At 41.5% G+C, this 20,504-nt stretch overlaps 1 protein-coding gene across 1 annotated transcript; it reads right to left on the reverse strand.

Moving 5' to 3' along the window:
• Positions 1-14,424: 14,424 nt before the first annotated feature.
• C1H13orf42 (chromosome 1 C13orf42 homolog) lies at positions 14,425-20,136 on the reverse strand. Its single transcript, XM_064736657.1, has 4 exons — positions 20,058-20,136; positions 18,327-19,661; positions 15,484-15,631; positions 14,425-14,657 (listed from the first exon to the last, which is right to left on the reverse strand). The coding sequence occupies exons 2-4, from the start codon at positions 18,738-18,740 to the stop codon at positions 14,425-14,427; spliced, it is 795 nt and encodes a 264-aa protein (XP_064592727.1). The 5' UTR covers positions 18,741-19,661; positions 20,058-20,136.
• Between the last annotated feature and the right edge of the window lie 368 nt (positions 20,137-20,504).

Here is a 20,504-nt window from a genome sequence, read left to right on the forward strand (position 1 = left end):
TTTTCACTGGGAGCTGCCATGACAATGTAAAGAAACAACAAAAACCCTATGTCATATCTGAAAATTATATTTAAAATCTCAGGTGGTTGGAAATGGAAGTTGCTTAATGAAAAAGAAATCTCCAGAAAAGCTGATATTCCGTATAATATTTGAGTTTATATAAAACATATTCACAAAATCTTCAGTTGCCTAATCTTTTTGTTTGTTAGATTTTTGTTGTTCAGTTTTCTTGTGTTTTTTTTTATCTTCTCCTCCCTCTGGTTTCTTCCACAAAGTTCTCTGTAAAAGACATATTAAGACAAAATAGAGAGACCAAGATCATGGAGAGGATATTGAGAGGCACAAATGCTGCTTGGAAAAAAAAAAAAAAAAGCCTTGCTGAAGGTTTTCAATGTCCTTCTGTTCTTTGTACCTTCAGAAACCTTCTTTATCTGTAATAACCTGGTACCAGAGCCTCAATTGATTAATAGAAAAATATTTTTATTTTCCACAAAACAAAATATCTTAACAAAACTGTTTTGTAAAACCTTCTCAATTTTTTTCATGGGATGATTTTTATGTGAAAATAGAAAACAGTGGTTTATGTAGGCTGCAGTAAGTCCGGAAAACCAGTTTTGTGAAAATGGTGATAGAAAAAGATCCTGCACATAATAATGCAAACATATTTTTTCATTGCTATGCAAAACTTCTTTGTATAACACTAGAGAACTGCCTCTCTCCAGTGACTTGTGAGATGACTTTTTCTTCATTGCAAATATTCCCACGGACATAGAAAAGCAGGACTTGCCAGTTCATGAGGTTTGGTAGAAATGGCAGTATTTTGGCTGCCACAGCCTATTGAAATTCTGTGGCTGACCAGTGGAATAGTTCAAAAAGGAGAAAAGAAGCCAAAGACAGTCACCCAAAACCACTGAACTGTAGCACATCTGGGAATGCATACGAATAAATACTGTACATGAATCCTGGCACATTCTGGATAAACAGTCCTTCAAACTGGGATGTCTCCTATAGCTGGTGTACCTGTGTATGTGTGTGTGCACTAACACTGCTGGGGGTGGTAGGCAGCCATCAGCAGTGCCTATCTAAAATCTGAGGAATTACCATTCTGACAAAGAATAAATAATTTCTTCCTCTTCATCATCATTCCAGACATCAATGTCCCCTCTGACAACAGCTATCAAAGGTGTGTTGCATTTTTTGCACTTGAGACACTTCTCTGGAAAGCTAACAGGACCATTCTTGTCTCCTCTTCTAGTTGTATAAGCAATCACAGTAATTATATAGCTGATGAAAAACCAACTTTCTTTCAGGAAAAATGTACACAAAATAATTGAAAGAAATGAAGGGTGATCCAGAATACATATTTTTCCTGAGAAGATAACCCAATGCACCTCAAACATAAGTTAAGCAAAAAGTCTATGACAACCAGAAGAAAATAAACTCACTGCGTATCATGGTCTGGCTGCATTTAGACAAGAAAACTTCTCCCACCAAATCCAAACTCTGCAATCCCTGCATAAATCAATGACATCACCTTTGGTGACTCACTGCTTACAATATTTATATTCAGCAGGCTGTCTCCCTCGTGGGAAAGTGTCTGCACTGCTGAGACCCATAACTCATTCTGATCCTTGTACGGGAGATAAAGAGGATGTTCTCTCACCTTGCCTTAATTTCACACACTCTGCACGATATCCCAGCAGGATTTCTTTCTCCATTTCATGACAATGTTGAACAGAGCTTTGTCTGCTGTGAAGCTTCAGCTTATGCTGTCTAGGGAACAGCATAGAGAAGAACATATGTGAGTGTGCACATGTTCCTGGGCATGACATGAATCATCTCAATAGACTGTTTTAACATGATGCACTTAGATAACACAAAGGCTGAAAGATAAGCACTTACTAAACATGAGATGGCAGTGGTGCGTGCAAGATTAATTTTGCTTCAGTCTGTGAAAGGATGATGATGCATTCTTTCAATACATACTCATACATTTATTCTCAAATACTCTCTTGCACATTTTTGTTATGTTTTCCCATTATCCAAGCTGGTTGCCCCAGGCTCCCTTTATAGACAATAAGAAGAAACAAGCATTTCTGCAGTGCAATTCATCTCATCTGAAAATAGACATCCAAAATACGACAGCTGAATCACCCTTGAAAAATACCCTTCAATCATTTACACCTGTACAAAATACAGTCGCTTGCCTTGATTTGGCTCACACACAATTGCCTTGTGTGAATGGCAAGATAAAAGACAATCCAACTCATTCTTCCCCATCCCTCTCTAGACTTCAAGGCTATGATGTGTGTTATCGCTGAAATATTTCTGGTAGATGAAAAAAATGCCAAACTGGAAGAGAAAATTGTAAGCAATTTTCCTCATTTCTGTAAATCATTGAATGCACCTCATTACCTTTATGAAAAGCTCCATTTTCTAAATTTGTGTCTATTCTTGTTTTCCTCTTTGGGCTGTTAAACTTCTGCAGCACAATAAATACTACATGCTTCTCTCCCTCTTTGCACTCCTCTTCTTGATTAAAAATCTCCATCAGTGCTCACCATTGAAGAACTCTGGCAATAGACTCTAGATGGCCGTATTTAAAAGCAGTCATAGCTTCATATTATGTCCTAATGATTAAAGTAAATTATTCTATGTCAAATCCCACCCAAAAATATTAATTAAACACATTTTCTGTTTTCTCTCTGGTTCAACCTAAATTGTAGCTCTTACCTAGTACATCTACAGGAAAATTGAGTATATAATGTGCCTCATAAGGTAACAACTATAGCAAGATTTAATAATAATTTATATTCCTACAGATTTGTAAAACCTAAAGAATCTTAGACACGACGTAATGATTCCAGATTCACACCAGAAGGACCAAATTCAACATCTGGATCATAATTTCATCCAGAGTAAAATCTTCAAGTCATGAAGCTTCTGTGTGCATGTGCTGGGCCGGGGTGTGGGGTGGAGTGTGTGTGTGCAAGATGATGTGCATTTCTGAAATGGAAACACCAGGCAATTTTATGATTTTATTCATAAAATCTGGGAGAGAAAGTTGTGTCCCACACACCTAAATAAAAATTATAAACAAAATAATATTATGTTCATCTGACTCTTTAAATGTTACTGCAATTTTTTTCTGCCTATGTTATTTATAGAGTATCTGTCACTGCATACACCAGCTGCTATTTGGGTATGATCAAATTAAAGTCTTAGGACTAAGAGAGGTGGCCATTAAATTCTGGGGAGGAGTGGGAGGGGCCTGGAGCTGAAAAATGGAAGTTCTTTGCATTATGAATTCCTGCATGTGACTGCTCTTCCTCAGCAAGTGTCCTCACTTCTCCTCAAAGCAGGACTGTCAGGGCATGCCTGGCCAGGTGCAGTACGAGTGAGACAGCACTTGCCTGGCATGACATCACAAAGGCCTCCCCTGGCAAAAGAGCAGTGAAGAAGCATTGCTCTCTCTGTCCTCCTTTCCAGATGAAAATATAGTACATTCATGCCAGAGGAGAACTCCCAAAGACTGACAGACCTGAAGAAAAGCTTGGACATAGAAGCTGCTGGTGGGATCAGCATGCTACCTGTCTGACCTAGGAGATATATCTCGAGCAAAGATCAGGACAATAAACTAACCTACTGGAATGAGGCATCTCCTTCCTTCTGCTTGTTTCACAGAGATTTCTGTTTATATTTTGAGATATTGTTAATGAAAATCAAGGCTAGTTTGGGGCAAGCCCCAGAGAAGGGCTGCTTCTCACTCATGAGCTTTGGTTGTATACAAGGAGAAACAGGGAAGGCTGTTGATGTTGTGCAAGTGGGAATTCAGAGAACAAAGATTGCCTCTTCACACAGAGGTGCTGTGCTCTCCCTGTACTGGGTGGTCATGTCCATGTTTCCATCACTCTGTAGGGACAGCCTCTAGGACAGGTTAAAGGCACCTGAAACTGAGCTACTCCTGAATGAACTGACAGAGCCTGTGGAGGTTACTTCTTTCCTGGAGGAGCTGTATCAGCAGGTCAGCTGGATAACCACACACTTCACCTGATCCATTGACTAAATCTCCATCATCCTGGAGCTTAAACTTCTAACTTAGGTGTGGACACTGATATACAGGAGTCTGAACTTCCTAGCAACTCAACACCTTGGTCTGACAGCAGGGTCTGCCAGGAGGCACTGGCCTAGGTGTGCTCTCCAAGCCATAGAGAAGGAGCAAAATGTCTTTCCTTACTGGCATGCGTCACTTGAATCAGTAACATCATCATACAGAGCAAAAGTCATGAAGATATTTCTGATTCCTGCCTGGGTTCTGAAGAATATGGAGCACAATGATTCAGGTAACATATAGCCAAAATCATCCAATCTAGTTCCCTCTGAAAATGATCCTGCCAATGATAGGGCTGGATACAGGGGAGCCGGAAAGCAGGACACAGAATTCTCTAAACTTCTTGATTTTATAAAAGCGATTTCCAAGGAGAAAGTAAAGAAATTGGATAAATCCCTATCAAGAGATCTTTGGAGTAATGGGCTGAGGGGAACACAGTGGGCATGCAAGGGTTCCTCCATGCCTTGTCCAGAAGGTATGATTCCTCAAACAGAAACACAGAAAGTGAAAAAAATAGCCATATGAGGAAGGAAAATGTAGTCCTTTAGCCTTATCTCTTTAGAGACTCTTATCTCTTCTATCCTATGTATTTTCAGCTCAGTGCAGAGCTCTCTTCTCCCCTGTTCAGAAAGAAGATCAATTGATGCCACAGATAAAAAAACTACACAGAATCATCATTCATCAGAATATGTGCCCCTCTGCATCTTCTGCATCTGAGCAATTTCCAGAGGGTCCAGAAAAGACCTTGATCCCGGCATGTCAGATGCTACAAAAACCTGAGTAAGAAAGAGTCTCTGGCCCAGTGGGAGCAGGGAAAGGCTGAGAAGCAAAGGGAGATAGCGTGAGTATATAGGAGCGGTTAATACTAAGATGACAAAACGAGAGTTTAGATTCCTAGCTTGAAATAAATAAATAGAAGTCACTCTTATCTTCCTAGTGAAACTCCTGATAGAGATAGGAGTTAGAGATAGTAGAAAGCTACCTGCCATGATTCCTTTATAGATCTTCAATACCAAGGACATAAAGCAGCCAGGAGTAAATTCAAACACTTTCCCAGTGCAGCTACTGGCATTGATTTAATTTTCAATTCTTTTCTGATTGTCCTGTAAGATTCACAAAGCAGCATGAAAACTTCAGAGGGAGAGACAGAGGCATATTTAGGTTACAGTCAGGCTGAACTGCTCTGAGATATCACACATGTTGCAAAGAAAGGATTTGCAATTCATTTCACCTGCCTTTGGATTGCTAGAAGTCATGTATGTAGTCAGGGCTAATTGGCCCTTTATGGATTGTGAGAGAAAGGCATTTTGAGAAGGTGATTCATCCTACCCCTGAGATGAATATCCTGCATGAGTGGCTATCAGCCTCTGGTGGCTGCACTGGAGCTGGGCCATGGCTTGTGCTGGATGCACAAGTCCTTAGCTGGTCAGAGTCACTCCAGACAGATTGAGAGGAGCCCACGTACCCTGTCAAGAAGAGTTTGCACATCTGCAATTTTTTATACCTAGAGGAAAATTCCTACATCAGTCAGTCCACTTTCTCTGCCTGCTCTTGTATTTTGGCTACACCTATCGTTAAATTTTTCTTCCTGTTCTCCTGATATTAGTGCAGTTAGCCACTACCAGAGAAACAGTTATAGTGGGAGGTGAGGGACGGGGTGGGGGAAGGAGAAATAAAACATACTGCATGCAAAACCATTTCAGAGGCTGAGAGCAAAAAATCAGAGCACAGGCAGAACAGCCTGAGTGTTTCTGGCGAGCTTGCAGGCACAACACAAGTAAACATCTGAAAGACAAAACTACTATCAGCTCAGCATAGAAAGCAAGCTGCCAGATCCAGAAAAAAATGAGCGTGAGGCCCAACTTAAGCATGTGTGTGCATGCTGAAAAGAGCCAGAAAATCTCTACAAATGTCACCATCCACTCTGGTTTGATATACGCGCCCCAGAGACCAAGAACTTGACTCTCAGGTCTTTTTTTTGTGCAAACTGTGACATCTCAGACTCACATTAAGAGCTATCTATATGTTTTGGCTCAATATCTGCACCCAGTTACGTTGGTGGACGGAACTTCGGATTCACACCAACCTACCAGAGTTTATTTTGCCATTTGTCTGTGTTTAGTTTTCATATTAGAAGTTAAGTCAAGCAATGTAGATTGGGATGGAAATTCCTTCCTGAGGACCAGGGCTGTGTTCTGTGCAAACCACCTGGCAGGCACTGAAACACTTTTTTCAAAAATTACTAGTGAGAAATCTAGCTACTCATTTTTACCTAAGTATCATCATTGTTAAGCTGTGCATTGCCATGGGCCTGTCATTTAAGATTTCTGCTGGATAAGAACACACCCCAAAAGTAATGAGCTCAGTTAACGACACTATGAACTCATCGAGGATTTTTTTGAGCTAAAAATATACTTTCTGTGATCTGTTAATGAAACCATCCTTCCTGTCAATGAACCAGGGCTGTGGAGGGATGAGTTGCGCGATTTTCCCAGTGGAGTGTTTCCCAGCCCATGCCACAGCACAGGGTGAGTTGCACAGAGCCCCCTTCCCTGGCTCAGGAAGTTTTCCAGTCAAGGCCATCTCCCTCAAAGGATTGTTGGCATTTGATGTGGCATTGGCTCACAGCTTCCCTCCACCTAGGGGAGGGTGGAGGGTCCCCACTGAGCCCAGTGGGTCTCTGTCAGCTCTTTGCTGCCTCCTGACACAGGTTGGCCAGGTGAAGGAGCCTGTTTTATCACACTCACCACATGAAACCCAGAGAGGAAGGGTAAACCTGGCAGTAGGTAAAGGCATTATTAATCTCATGGGCAAATGAATCTGTCACCACCGATGAGAGATGTCTCTGCCTCTTCTGAGTTCTTTCCTGATTTACGCTGAGCACAAGTCACTCAACCTCTATGGGGATATGACTCAGCACTGAATTTTGGCACAAGCTGCTCAGATTTAATTATAATTGTGAATTGCAGAGCTGTTGGGGCCCCAATTCTATTGATAATTCTTCTCACCACATAATCGGGTTTTAACTCCCTTTGACCCCATTGCAAAAATCCTCATTCGGACCAGTACTTCTCTTCTGAAGGATAAAATGCAGGTGTTTTTAGCAGGTTTCTTTGCCAAAGGTCTCTATAATGACATTTCAGACATGAATTGATAAATCCATACTAAAGGAAGGGAAAACACTAATATACTGTACCTCATGGAATAAAACAGGAAAAACAGAGCTCATTAAATGCTAGTTAAAGTGTGATAGGACCCTAAAAAACACCCAGTGCCCTCACTTTTGTGTACATTCATTTTTTAATACTTTTACTCATTTTGACCCCCAGTCCTAAATTCTTCACATCAATAATTCAAGTTTTCATAAAGAAAACAGTAAATTTTGAAGGAAGAGTGTGACTAAAGACAGCTACGAGAAAATAATCTCTGGGCAATTTTTTATCTTTTTAGAACCAATATAACTGAACTATTGACAGAACGAAAAGAGGAAATTAATGGATCTCATATCAGATTTGAGTGGAAGACAACTGGCATTTTCAGAAAACCATACAAAAATTGGCATTTTTATCTGACATTCAAAGCTTGATGTTGGATTGTTGTTCTCTCACCTCGTATTTTCATGTTAAACAGTGATTCTGGAAGAAGCTCACCAGGGTCAAACTGCCTGCTTGCTGCTTCTGCTGTGCTCTCTTTGCAGCAACCAACTTACACCTGCTTGTTACTGTTCTGACACTGCAGATGTGATTTTCTTTTCTTCTTCAGGTCTTCTTTTTTTTATTTTTAATAGTACATCAGTTTTGAATGCCTCTTGCAAGAGCCCTCAGACATAGCTGTGTGAACGTAAGAGCAGCAAGATTTCTCAAATTCACAAAACATTTATATAAATTCTGGGTTTGTGAGTAACTGAACTTTGAGGAACATTGTCAACAAATTCTTCAGGCTCAAATTAAACGGGAAGATCAGTAACACCCCCAGCCCCGCAGGAGGAGAGCAGCAAGGGCTGCAGAAATGTGACAGAGGTGTGGGACAGTCCTTTCTAACTCAGAATGACACAACCCCAGGGCTTAAAGTTAATAGGCTTACAGGCAGAAAGACTGGCCTAATTCTGGACTTCTCATGAGTCTAATTTAATTCCTAGAAGTGAAGCTGTGTTTGCTCAAGCTTGGCTCCAGACCAGCCTTTCCAGAAGCAGTCCGGCACCAGTGCATTTGTCAGAGTCACTTTACTCCCACTGATGCTAGTTACGTGCCTTTTGAAAATCCCACTTAGGGTGAGTGCAAATCTTGCCCCAAGTGTGCCCACTTGGGTTTATTCAACTGCAATTGCAGGTCAGCTCTGCTTGCACCAGAGTCCTTCCACCAATCCCCTCACTTTCCTGGCACAGCAATGATCTGTATCCCTGATGTGAGGGTGGTAAAATTAATTCTGCAAATTGGAAACTGAAAAGTGAAGCTATTGAAGAGTAAGCATGCTATGAATCAGTTCTCTCAGTGAAGTGATACTAAAGCTAGCTCTAACTTAGGAACAACTTGTTCATTCTTGAGCAAGCCCCTTCCTCCCTTGCTGTTCCACATACAAATACCTGTATATGATGGCAGCATGTCTGTCAGTTCAAAAGGACCCAGTGTCACATCAAGCCACAATCCAGCACAGACTGAGAGCCTGCATGTGAGCAGTGCCAGGGCTCTTTTTAATGCAGGGAACCTTATTAGTCTGAATATTTTGAACCACAGAGCCATCTAAATCTGCCATTGCTGACTTGTAGTCATAAGCAGTGCAATGACATCTTCCTTTTTTTCCCCTTTAAATTAGTATTTTGGCATAAAAAAGAGGAAAAATTATAGAAGTTTAGCTTTCATGCCCTAAATTAAAATTTACCCCTGGAAGACACAGTAGCAGGAGTAGGAGCAGGAGCAGGTTAGTTTTTGACTAACCAAACTGCTTGGATTAGTAAATTCTGGAATAACAGCATTACAAACCTCAAGAAGCTGGGAACCTCATATACTGATTCTCCTGGGCCTTTAGAGAAACTACAGAATCAGGTCAGAATCCTTAACTCAGACCTATCTCAAGACTGAACTTCTGAATCTTAAATTCCTCTGCTTATTATTTTTTATCCATATTTGTATTTTCTGTACCTAAGAGTGCATTATTCCTAGCAATGACATTACTTTGTCCATTTGTTTCCAGCTGCAGTCAAAGGCAAGTGGTCACCCTCTCAGCCATGATTTACTGAGGTCTCAGTGTCCCCTGTGATGTCATGGCTGTTTATAGCCGAAGGAAATCTCTCCCTGGAAAAGTAAACTCATTTAAAGAGCTAATGATCATTGAAAACTGCCAAACAACTGCCTGGGAAATAAGGAGCCCAGAGGTGAATAACAGATACACACACTGACTGTTTCTTGATGAAGCAGGACAAAACTTCCCTTTTACTTTCATCCTCAGTTCTCTTGTTCACAGAAATAGGAGAGTTGCAGAATAGCTAGGAATGAACTGCCACCGTGTGGCCAAGTCACAATTTTAGCTACCTTTCTAGAAATCTTCAAGAGCTGATGCTGTAAGTGACAGTCCCCAGGATTGAATTGTGGAAGGTTTGTGCTCAATCATTTATTTTACTTTGTTGTCATGTGCTGTGCCTCCCTGTCAGTGCCATAAACTTCTTGGTAAAGTCTTGCTTCCTTCTCAATCTCACTTTTATTAAAGGGTGGAATACATAACTTTTAATTCCATAAATTCTTTTTATATTTTCTCTAATAGGTCACCTCATCTTCTGTGCGGAGTCAGTGTATCACAGTCGCTGAGCCATTCGGAAGGTGATGCCTGCTCTTGCCTTATAAAAGATGGACAATATTTTAATATGACAAGCCTAGTAGTAGAAAAGTTGCCATCATGCACTAAATTGCTGCTAATCAAGCAACAGGCTTTAGCTTCTGCTTCTTAGTTTGGTCTGAAGCAGCTGGGCTCATTTGTCATGGTTTGCCCTCAAAATTCGTGCAGAACATTTTTCTACCTGCTAAACTCACAATAGTTAAAGAGTCATTCCACCGACTTTATGCAGCCTGTTTTCTCCTTACCATGGGCATAATTTAAAGCTACAGGCCCAGAAGTTGGGTAAACCCTCCTCAACAGAGCCTGCTGTGACTGGTCAGCTCTGTGCTGCTTTCATCTCCTTGTAGGCCTGCCCCACCACCAAATCACAGGAGGCACTCTCCCAAATTTACCCAAACAGAATGACAAACTGACCCAACAGCTGTGAAAATTTTCAAGACACCCACTAGGTGTGAATCTAATATTTTTAATACACCCCCTCAAAGCTGGAGCAGCAGATAGCCATGAATTTTTCTATGCGTTACCTCGGAGGACTTCCTGCATTACTCGAGGCGATACTGACACCTTCTGCCTTCATCGTAACTTTATGGCACTGCAAAATTCAAACCAGAGCTTACATCTTGTCCAGCTGCCAACTTTCTATTAGCTGCCTATATTTCTTCTGTTTCTGCCAAAGACCCTTACGATTTCACCTCGCTTACATGCATTGTGATTACACTGAGTTGCTCACACAAAAAGACAAAATTATTTTGAATCCTCCAGGACGTGATTCCTTCAACAGACTTCACCTCTCTTCAGTTTCTGGATTCTTGTACACAGTGTCTTTAGTTTCTCAAAGACAGATGGGGATGTGGTGTCACAGAAATTTGTAGCCAGGGCCACTTCAGAGCTAGCACTCAGCAATGACACAGGCCAGAAGGACCTGACATATCCTAATACTTCAGCTGAGCTGGATTTGAAACAACAAAATACGAGATGTTTTTGCAAAGATCTTGCCTATTATTCCAGCGCACTCTGGGAAAGAGCTCTTGGGGATCAGTGCTGCAGGGAACACTGGCACACAGTGACCTTGATCGATAGAGCTCCTGGTTGATGCCCTTCATTACCACGGCCTGGGGGCATGACTCAGAGGGCTCACTAACAATCTCTTAGAAAGATCTAGGTCACTGAGAGCTCTGCCGGTCATCAACAACTCTTCTGTGTGATTGGCACTGTCAGAACCCCTCTAGTAGCTGCTTAATTTCTAGGGTGCTATGCCTGAAAATACCTGCAAGTTGCAGCTAGGTCATTTAGAAGGCATGCCAGGACAGAGAGCATCCCATGCAGAGAGCTCTTCCTGCAAAGCCACAGGGAATGATTCAGCCCAGATGGGAAGCACTTTTGTAGGGCAACCAACTGCTCCTGGAAGCTGTGTAGAAAGCTGCCTAGGATGAGCCAGTGCCAGGCAGGGGCAGGGTTCTCTCTTGGGATAATGCAGAGGGTGCTGCCATCCACACTAAATCCTTCTCTGAGGAGGCAGCTGACACTGGGATGGAGATGGTCCCCTCTCCTCTCTCCTGCTCCCTTTGTGTTTCACTAGCTGCTCTAGCACAGGGAGCACAAGTCCTTTGAAGCCTCAGCTCCCACCTCCACAGAGAGTGCCCTGACATGCAGGCACTGCTCTCCATAGTTCTGTTGGAGCTGAGCCATGTTAAGTGAGGAGCATACAGGGGCTGATATGCTAGAAGAAGAAGGAAGGTGCCTGTTAGGTTAGGGTTAGGGTTAGGGTTAGGGTTAGGGTTAGGGTTAGGGATAGGTGATAGAACATGTTCTCAGAGAAAAACTGGTTTATTTTACTTACTTAATTAGAATTTTCTAAGATGATGACTGGCTTGAAGTGAACTTTAAGAAAAGTGGAAAAAATGACAGAATCCAAATAGAAATTATAAATCTGATTTCGATTATAAATCTGATTTCACACCGCCCCCCCTACTTTGTCCCTTATTCATAAAAGCAAACCGAATTTCACACTGAAGGCTCTCTGCTGGACAGCAGGGGGACCCTCACCCCCTATCACAACCAGACGATCACAGATGTCTGTTTTACAAGGACAGACAAGAGGTTACAGGGAAGGATTGCTTGTTTTGCACATGCTGAAGCAGTCTGGTTCTGCACATCAAAATGCATTCTTAAAACAATAGCAAAGAGATCAGTTACTCCAATGCATAAAACCTTGGCACTACAAACATGAAACACAGCCCAGGGCAGAAAAACATTGGAATCCTTTTCTTCTTTTTTTCTCATCAGTATTTTAATTATGCACATGCATAATTCTGTTGTAGTAACTCAAAGAAGACGGAGAGATTTTCTGTCAGCACCCATCCATGTTGCAGGTTCTAGTAGCAAAAAGATGCCCACATAGTCTGTAAAAATGTTCCTCGGCAACTTCAGTATGAAATTTTGTTTGGAGAGGAGTTTCAGGGTGACACAGTTGCCAAAAATGTACTGTTCTGAGCACCGTCCCCCTTCTCTCACACATACACAGAGCTGCAGCCTTGAGGCATGCCAGATCCTAGGGGTGTGTTTGGAACAAGCTGTGCTCTGGTTATCCCACCTGGCTGAGTGGAATTCCATGAATACATTCAGAGGCAGAATAGTTTACAGGGCATTCAGCTCAGGGTGGACAGTACAGAACTGGGGAGGTACAAAGGCAGCAACACAATATAAAGGATACAGACAATTGTGAAAAGCACCAACAGCGGGGAGACAAAACCCAGACCTTAATTTAAACTCTTCTTGAATAGGTATCAATTATGTTATTTAAACAGGTCATTTTCAAGAGGATGCAAACTAGGCCAAGAGCAACAAAAGCACCTCCAGAACTGAAGTGCTACAGAAACAATTCTTCCATCTGCTTCACAAACATCACTAGAAAAAAAAATCAAAATGCTTTCATCCAACAGGAGATGCCAGCTCTGAATGGAGGAACATATGGTTTTTTGGCACTTTTCTATCTTATGACAGAAAGTGGCCTAGATCATTAAGTTCAGAGATATACTTGCAGCCCATGGCAGAAATGCCTTTTGAATAATTTAGTCCCAAGGACTGGAAACACAAATCAGCAAGAATTAACACCTACCAAATATTCTGTGTGAGGGCACAAGGTTTATGGGGGTTTTCGTATATCAGATGCGCTATATTGATGGCCAGTGCCTTAGGAAATTCATCCAAGCCTGTAGACACAAAAACTACTGATCATAGAAACAAGCAAACACTAGCTGGTCATCACCAGTGGTGATATCACCAGCTGGTCATACCAGTGCTGCCATGATCTATCTGTCATAGTCCAGCACCAGCTGAATGATGCCAGATGAAAAAAAATCTGAGTAAGCAAAAGCTTGATCCCAAACACCTTAGCAAATTCTTAAGACAAAGTATGAGCTCTGACAGGCAGAGCATGGGTCTTATTAATTCCAAGTATCACATGGAATACATATCCCCTCTAAGATGAAGAGAAACACTTCTAGACTTCATTCATCCTAATATATTGTCTTTAATGATGGAGTAGCAGAATTCCAAATATTTGGTATAATCTAAAGGTGATGTGGTGGCTTTGTCTGCAAGTTCTCTTCTGCCCCTGAGAACAACTTTACTCCAATTTGTTCACAAAATGTTCTCCAGGACTTTAAGCTTTTCTAGTGTACACTGGGGTGCCTAGATTCATCAGCTGGGTGTTAGATGAAAACTAGCACGTGGTGTAACCATTTGAAACAAGCTGCATACATTTTTGTGTGCAGTGATTATTTTGATGCATCCAACCACAAAACCATTTCCAATAGCAAGCAGAGTATAAAACACACATGAGCACACTATTACCCTAAACACAAGTTTCTAACGCTGATTCCCTCAGTCCAGCTCTTTTCTGCTCGTGCTGCAGACTGAGTGTATCTTGGTGCTGCTGTATACTCTCAGAACATAAGAGTCAACAATGGCACATACAAATTTTCACAAGCAACAGAAGGAGAAAATTCTGCTTCACTGCTCTGACATTGGAAACACCTCTGCAAAAACTCCAAAATATTTGCTGAATTCCTTGAAATGCTTTGCAGTACTGGAGTCAGAAGAAAAATTACTGCACCAGGCAATCTCTGAATCATTTCTTTCTGTAACAGCGCTAGAAAAAAAGGCTTGTCAAGCTGGAGTTCCCCCCCACCAAGCTGAATGACAAAGCAGTATTGTTAGGCACAGAAAATTTGATGAGTTAAACCCTCATATGAGTCCAACATTGGAATAGCCATGGCTTAAAATACGTCCCCTGTGAAGAACTTTCAGTGACTGCACAGGTCATTTCTGGAGTGTAAGTGATGGATCAGTGGTAAAAAACAAAAAAAAACAAAAAAAAAAAAACAAAAAAAAAAAAAAAGAAAAAAAATGAGGTCTTACATGCCCTATTTCATATATTCTGTCTTCAAGTGAAAAGGGAACAAAAAGGGAGCATTCTTCTTTCAACATTCTTTCTTGTGTGTTTTAGGTTTAAATTTTAAAGTGCTGTATGCCCCTTCCACAGCTTTGGGCAGGTACATGGGATGCCTTTCCAGCCTTTTCCTAGAGCCAGTGGTTCTCCTCTGACTGTTTCTTTGGGATTGCTTGGCTGCTTGGGCAGTGTCTTGGGAGTATCTCCGGGGAGCGCGAAGGATCCAGTTTGAATGCAAACTGTGTTCACTCGTACTAGTAGCAACTGGAAAACAGAAGACAATCTGGGATTAACAGCTTGTCAGTGACATTTTAATCTGCACAGTGAGGGAACACAGCAAGGGTTCTTGCTGGGTCCTTCCTGGGGGCAAGATCAGGAGACAAACCTGGTTTCACTGCAGGATACCACTTGGGATGGGATTCATTTTATCTAGAATTTCAACACCTGCAGCATAAACATGTATGTGAGAGCTAGTCCCTTCAAATATACTCTTTGGGCACTGCTAAAATGACCTGTTTCAGTTAATCACTTCAGCCTGAAGCAAAGGTGAGAAACATCTATATCCCTCTGCTGATTATACAGGATGACCTTAAATTGGCACATCTTCATTTCTTTGGGCAATCTCATTTTTTTCTAATGGAAACCTCCAGTTATTTAGCCTAATCATCAAATGACTTCTTTTTTGATAGCTGTAAAGGAGTCACCCAGTCATTTCTCAAAAAAAAAAAAAAAAAAGGTGAAGAAAAAAATACATTTATACTTTCTATAATTCTCCAAAGACAGCCTGAGATACAGATGCAAGGGTGGAGTTCAGCCCTGAGCAGAAGGCAAGCACTATTCCAACCCTGCACGTGCTACATTTGCCATGTAATGACTGCACATAAAATAGTTGCACCCATTCAACAGGGAACAAGTGATGTATTACTGTAATTTCACATATTGCATATAATGGTCCTAGATTTGGGAAGGAAAACTAGAGGACAACTGATAAATTAAATAAATTCATTAAACAAATGTGATGTCACAATGCCTTTCCTTCCTCTACCCTCTGCACCCCAAAACCCATATGTTTGGCTGGTTTATACTGCACCATCAAAATCGACATCCACATTTGGCAGATCCACGTCAGGAACTCTCCGCCATCTCTCTGAGTCCAGGTCTGCAATCACTGAGTCGAAGAAGGCTATTGCTTCTCTTACATCTGAACTGGACTGTGTGCCTTTTCTTTCCATAGATGCCTGTTGATCAGACAAAGGAGAAAATAGCTAGCCAGGGGTTGGGCACAATGATGTCTTAATGAGCATACTCCAAATGAAAGATGTGTTTGATGCCACACTTCAGGCTGTCAGGAAATAAATACAGGTCCAAACTACTCCACAGTGCAGAAGTGTAGAAATCAAAGAAAGCAGGGCAGCAGATATCTAACCAATATGCATCCTGTTGCATGTTCAACAACAAGTACCTTCCACTTGAGCACTACTGGCCAGGTGTTTTGAAATCCCTCAGAATCCATGTACCAGGCCATTTAATTGGGGGGCTAAGTGACAGCTGGGCTTTATGACCAAATTTATTCTGCCTAGCACTAGGTTCCTAAGGAGACACACATTAGAAATGTAGTCATGCAGGGCTCCTTCTGTAATTAATGCTGGGCTCCAGTAGCTTCAGAAGATGAGTCAGGCCTTAAGTAGGCTGAACCCTCCTCTGCAGGCAGCTCTTTCTCTCAGCTGAAAAGGGATTGAGGGGTAACTTTGTTACTAATATAAGCATCTTATTAAAATGCCTAGGTTAGGTGAAATTAATCCAGATCTAAATTGCTGAAGTCTTTTTGAAATTAAAAAGGATGGTGTGCGCTAAATTATGAGTCATTCAGCACTGTGATAATTCCCACAGGAAAGGCACACAGTTTAAAATTAGGAGCTGTCTTGATGAAAAAGGAAATGCCTATCTATAAATGCTGAAGCAGTCATAAAACCTGGGTTATGGATTCTGGAAATACAAATGGTATGAATAATTCCTGCCAGGCTCTACCTAATGAAGGGACATATATTTTTCTTGCTGGTCCAAGTCAGGTATAATGTCAGGCTGCAATACCAGCTCAGAAAATTGCTACCCTGGGTTTCAATGAGAGAAAAGGATGCGTGCCATGTCACACATCTGAAGGACCATCCTGTTCCCTGTGCTGTGGAGGCAGAGAGATGAACTAGCTGATTCCCCTCCTGACATTGTGGGTTGATTGACATCCTGAGAAGTGTTAAAAGATAGCTGCTACCACACATCTACTGGAAATAGTGACTGCTATTATGACTAAGCCCTTATTGGTTAAAAGGCATTTTAAAGACAAGCCAATGTGCTCCCCACATCTGATCCACCTCTCTTCTTTTTTTCCACTAGACACAAGTAGCACATTTTGAATTCATAGTGAGATCCCAGGACCCAGGGATCTTTGGATCAAAACTCCCATGGGGACAGGTTTGTCTGGACAAATCACCTTCCTATAAATCATGCAGCAGGTTAGAGAAAGAAGTGAATTCCCACTGATAGGTAATTTAATAAGAGCAGGTAGCCTGGGACAAAATGATTCAAGCCTGGTGATAACACAAACTTTGCAATCTGTGGACATAAAATGTGTAGTTAGGAAGAATAGTCTGAATTGTGTAAAAGGCTTCTTGACCTCTCCCTAATTTTTACAAAACCAGAGGTGTGCAGCTGTGACTCTGCCATTTGTGTTGGCAAGAATACTCTGCTGATGTTCCTGTCTGTTTCCAAGGGGATGGGTGATGAAGTGAGCATGCCAGTCACTACCAGGACTGTTCATTCACAAGGCCAAAGTCAGATGACAGCATTCTTAGCTGCAGACTGTGGGAGATCCAATTGTTTGCCAAAAAACAAGTTAAGCTTTGGTGCTTTTCTTAAGCAGTATTTTCAGCAGCACATCTCAGAAGTTCACAAATCATTCTGACACTCTGCTCTGTGACAGAACATCTAAATATGGCAGCAACACTATTTAACATCAACCTGGCCTAATCAGTAATTTCAGCCCTACATCCCTTCTTCCCACCATCCCCATTATTATCCAGCTTAAAGACTGCACAGGATAACCTGTGAGTCTCCTGTTGAAGTCTTGTTTGCAGCCATGTTACCTAAACTAAAGATCATCCCACTTGCTGCAGTCCTTTGTTTTGTCCTCACTGAATTAAGTCTAGAGTCAAGGTAACCACTGAACTGTCCAGTGACATGCTAACCTATAAAGCTTTTATTTGTAGGATACATGAAAATAATCTGCACCAAAGACGATATTCCATTTTTATTTTTGTATTTTCATTACAGTAAAGGGTTAAGAATTTCACTGTCTAGACATGACCCACCAACTTATTAATGAACAGAGAAAGGAAACCTTAAGAATTCCTCATGCCCCACATCCTACCAGTAGAGGTTGCACTGATGCTAAAGGTAGCACTGACAAACTAACTGACAGCTAGGAAAAAAAAATCCTCTTTTTTTCAGTGAATTTATAGTTATTTTGTGCAAGTAATTTTGTCAATAATAAGACTGCCAGGAAATCCAGAGATTACTGCATTTGTCAGTCAAGCTGGACTTCACTAACCGTAGTGAAGGACTTCGAGGTACTTAAGTAGAATGTCAGAGCTTGCTCTTTCATTTTCAACATTTTCCATACTCTCACAACTTTTTCCTACTTTCTCTCTCCCAACATTTCCTCCCTCAAACAGAGACATATACATTTCTTTCCTTGACCAGTCATTCATTCCTAATTTTCCACTGCTTAGAAAGAATCTCAATGTATTTAGCAACACTTAAATTGATGCAAAAGAAAAAGGTCAACTGACTGAAAGCAGTAAAGCAGACAATCAATACATAGCTTCGATGATTTTGTTGCTTAAGACTAAGCACATGGCAAAAGTTCTTTGAAATTACCTTAGAAGGCTCTTTGGAAGGAAGTGGAAGAAATGACTTTTTTCCAGTTTTGGATGACCTTGTGGATGCTGGAGAATCTGAAGCCATATGCATGGATTTCAAGTTATTGATGTTTTCAAGATATTTTTTCCTCAAGGCTAGCAGATCCTGCAGGTACTTCAAGCAGTCCTGAGTCTTAGAGTACATCCAGTCTCTGTCTTCCTCTTTTGGCTGAAAGCAAGAGTCGATGCTGGTTGTACTTCTGCACTTTTTTAGCGGTTCACTAACTTTTTCCTGCTCACCTCCAAGGACATACATGGAAGTGCTGCGGATCAGTCTCACTGCAGAGCCAGCTCCATCACTGTAAGGAATGTCATCTGTCACGTTTCTTCGCTGGGAGTTGGGGTGAAATATAGAATGGATCTTTTTGAACATAATGTGTCACTTCCTCCCCTTTATACTTTTTCAGCTGCTTAATTTCACACTGGATCTGGCAATCAGCAGCAGTTACCTTTGCCCTCAGCAGACAAAAAAAAATTGCCACTTACTGTCATGAGAAGGGAAAAAAATCCCTATGGCTGCACCAATTTTTTTTCAGTCTAACATTGGGAGAAGCATGATGGTAACACAGAAATGTCCTTTCTATTCCATTTGTTTCTGTGAAAGACCTTTGTCCTTTCCTCGGTTTAAAATATAGCTGAGGAGGTCAAACAGCATGCTTTGACCTTTCGTTTGGTGTCTGGTCCCCATAAAAGGCATCAGCACGGAGGCAGGACTTCCCTCTCCCGCGATTCCTGCGCTCCTTTGGGTTCCCTGGGCGCCGGCTGCGGGCGGCCGGGGGCGCTGGCCGTGGTGCTGATCCGCTCCCGACCGCCGCGGGCGATGCTCGGGAAGAGCCGGCTGGAGTCGGCCTCCACAGGGACAAAGTCCGGATGGAGAGGAGTAGTTTCTGTCGAGTGGAGTTCAGCTGCTGAAAGAAGTGGCTCTGGGCTTCACCCGGCAGTAACCAGGAGATGGCTTCAGCTACCTGATAGCTCGGCGCTGCCAGGAGCCCAGCGGATTCAGATGTCAGGCTCTGTTACACTCAATACAAAGATGTCCTGTGTAAGGGATGCTGTAAAATAAAACACTCTTCCAAAGTACTCTTCTGGCAAAATGTTTCAGACAGAAACACAAGAATTTGTATCTTTCCGCATTAGTTGTCCTCCTAGGTTGGTGCAAGAACATTTAATACAGCGAGTTTGATGGTTGATTTTTGGCTGAAGGTACTGAGAAACTTTGACTTTTATTGGCATACTGGAGGCATGGCTAGTATTTGTGACTGTGTGTCCACGTGATGTATGCTTTGAAGATAAGCTGATAGTGAACAATCAAAAATAAGCAGATAGAGGCAATCAACAACAATTTAAAAGCAAGCAGACATGCTCCAAAGGGTTTTCAAAAGAGTTTGTTCAAAAGAGTTTTCATAGCTGATCCCACCCAAGCATTGACTGCTTGAGAAAAAATAATTATTTTCAAACCAAATAGATATCACCCTGCAAACACCATAGAGCAAATTTCTTCTAATGCCTCTGGAAGTGCTAATTGGAGGCTGAGGCATCCCAAGATGTGTAGGATTTCAACAGGAAAGATAGCTTGGCACATAAATTTGTGCCTATTGCTTTGGGAACTCTGAAAACTGGACACTAAACGTCAACAACAACCATCTCAAAATGTTCCTTTTATTTATAGCTAAAGCTAGTATGTACTTACAACAACTAAGAATTGAAGGAAACCAGTTTTGCCACTTTTTCTGCCTTCTAATAGTAGCAATTCCCATTGTAGCTGAAAGCAGCCTAGGGATTGATCTGAAATACAGTCAGCTGTTTGGTATCTAGTACTTGTATGGAAGTATTCCATTATTGATTCTCTCTAAAGGTCTACTCAATCCTCCAGCTAGATAACAGATTAAGTTGACGTTTTGCTAGCATAGATCATTAGAACAGTGAAAAAAATATGAGCTTTCTCACCAGATTTGCCTGCCTGAGATAGATAAAATTTCGGGTCATCTATACTAACACATAATAATAATTCCATCTACATATTGATTTCCTTTTCAGAGCAAAAGGCTGTAAGGGGGTTTTGATACACTGTCCTGAGTGGGGGAGATAAATATCTGTCACAGCCATTTCAGGGAACTTGTTTACCAAGTTAAGAAAA

The sequence above is a fragment of the Zonotrichia leucophrys genome, chromosome 1 (assembly GCF_028769735.1).
Source record: "Zonotrichia leucophrys gambelii isolate GWCS_2022_RI chromosome 1, RI_Zleu_2.0, whole genome shotgun sequence".
Lineage (NCBI taxonomy): Eukaryota > Metazoa > Chordata > Aves > Passeriformes > Passerellidae > Zonotrichia > Zonotrichia leucophrys.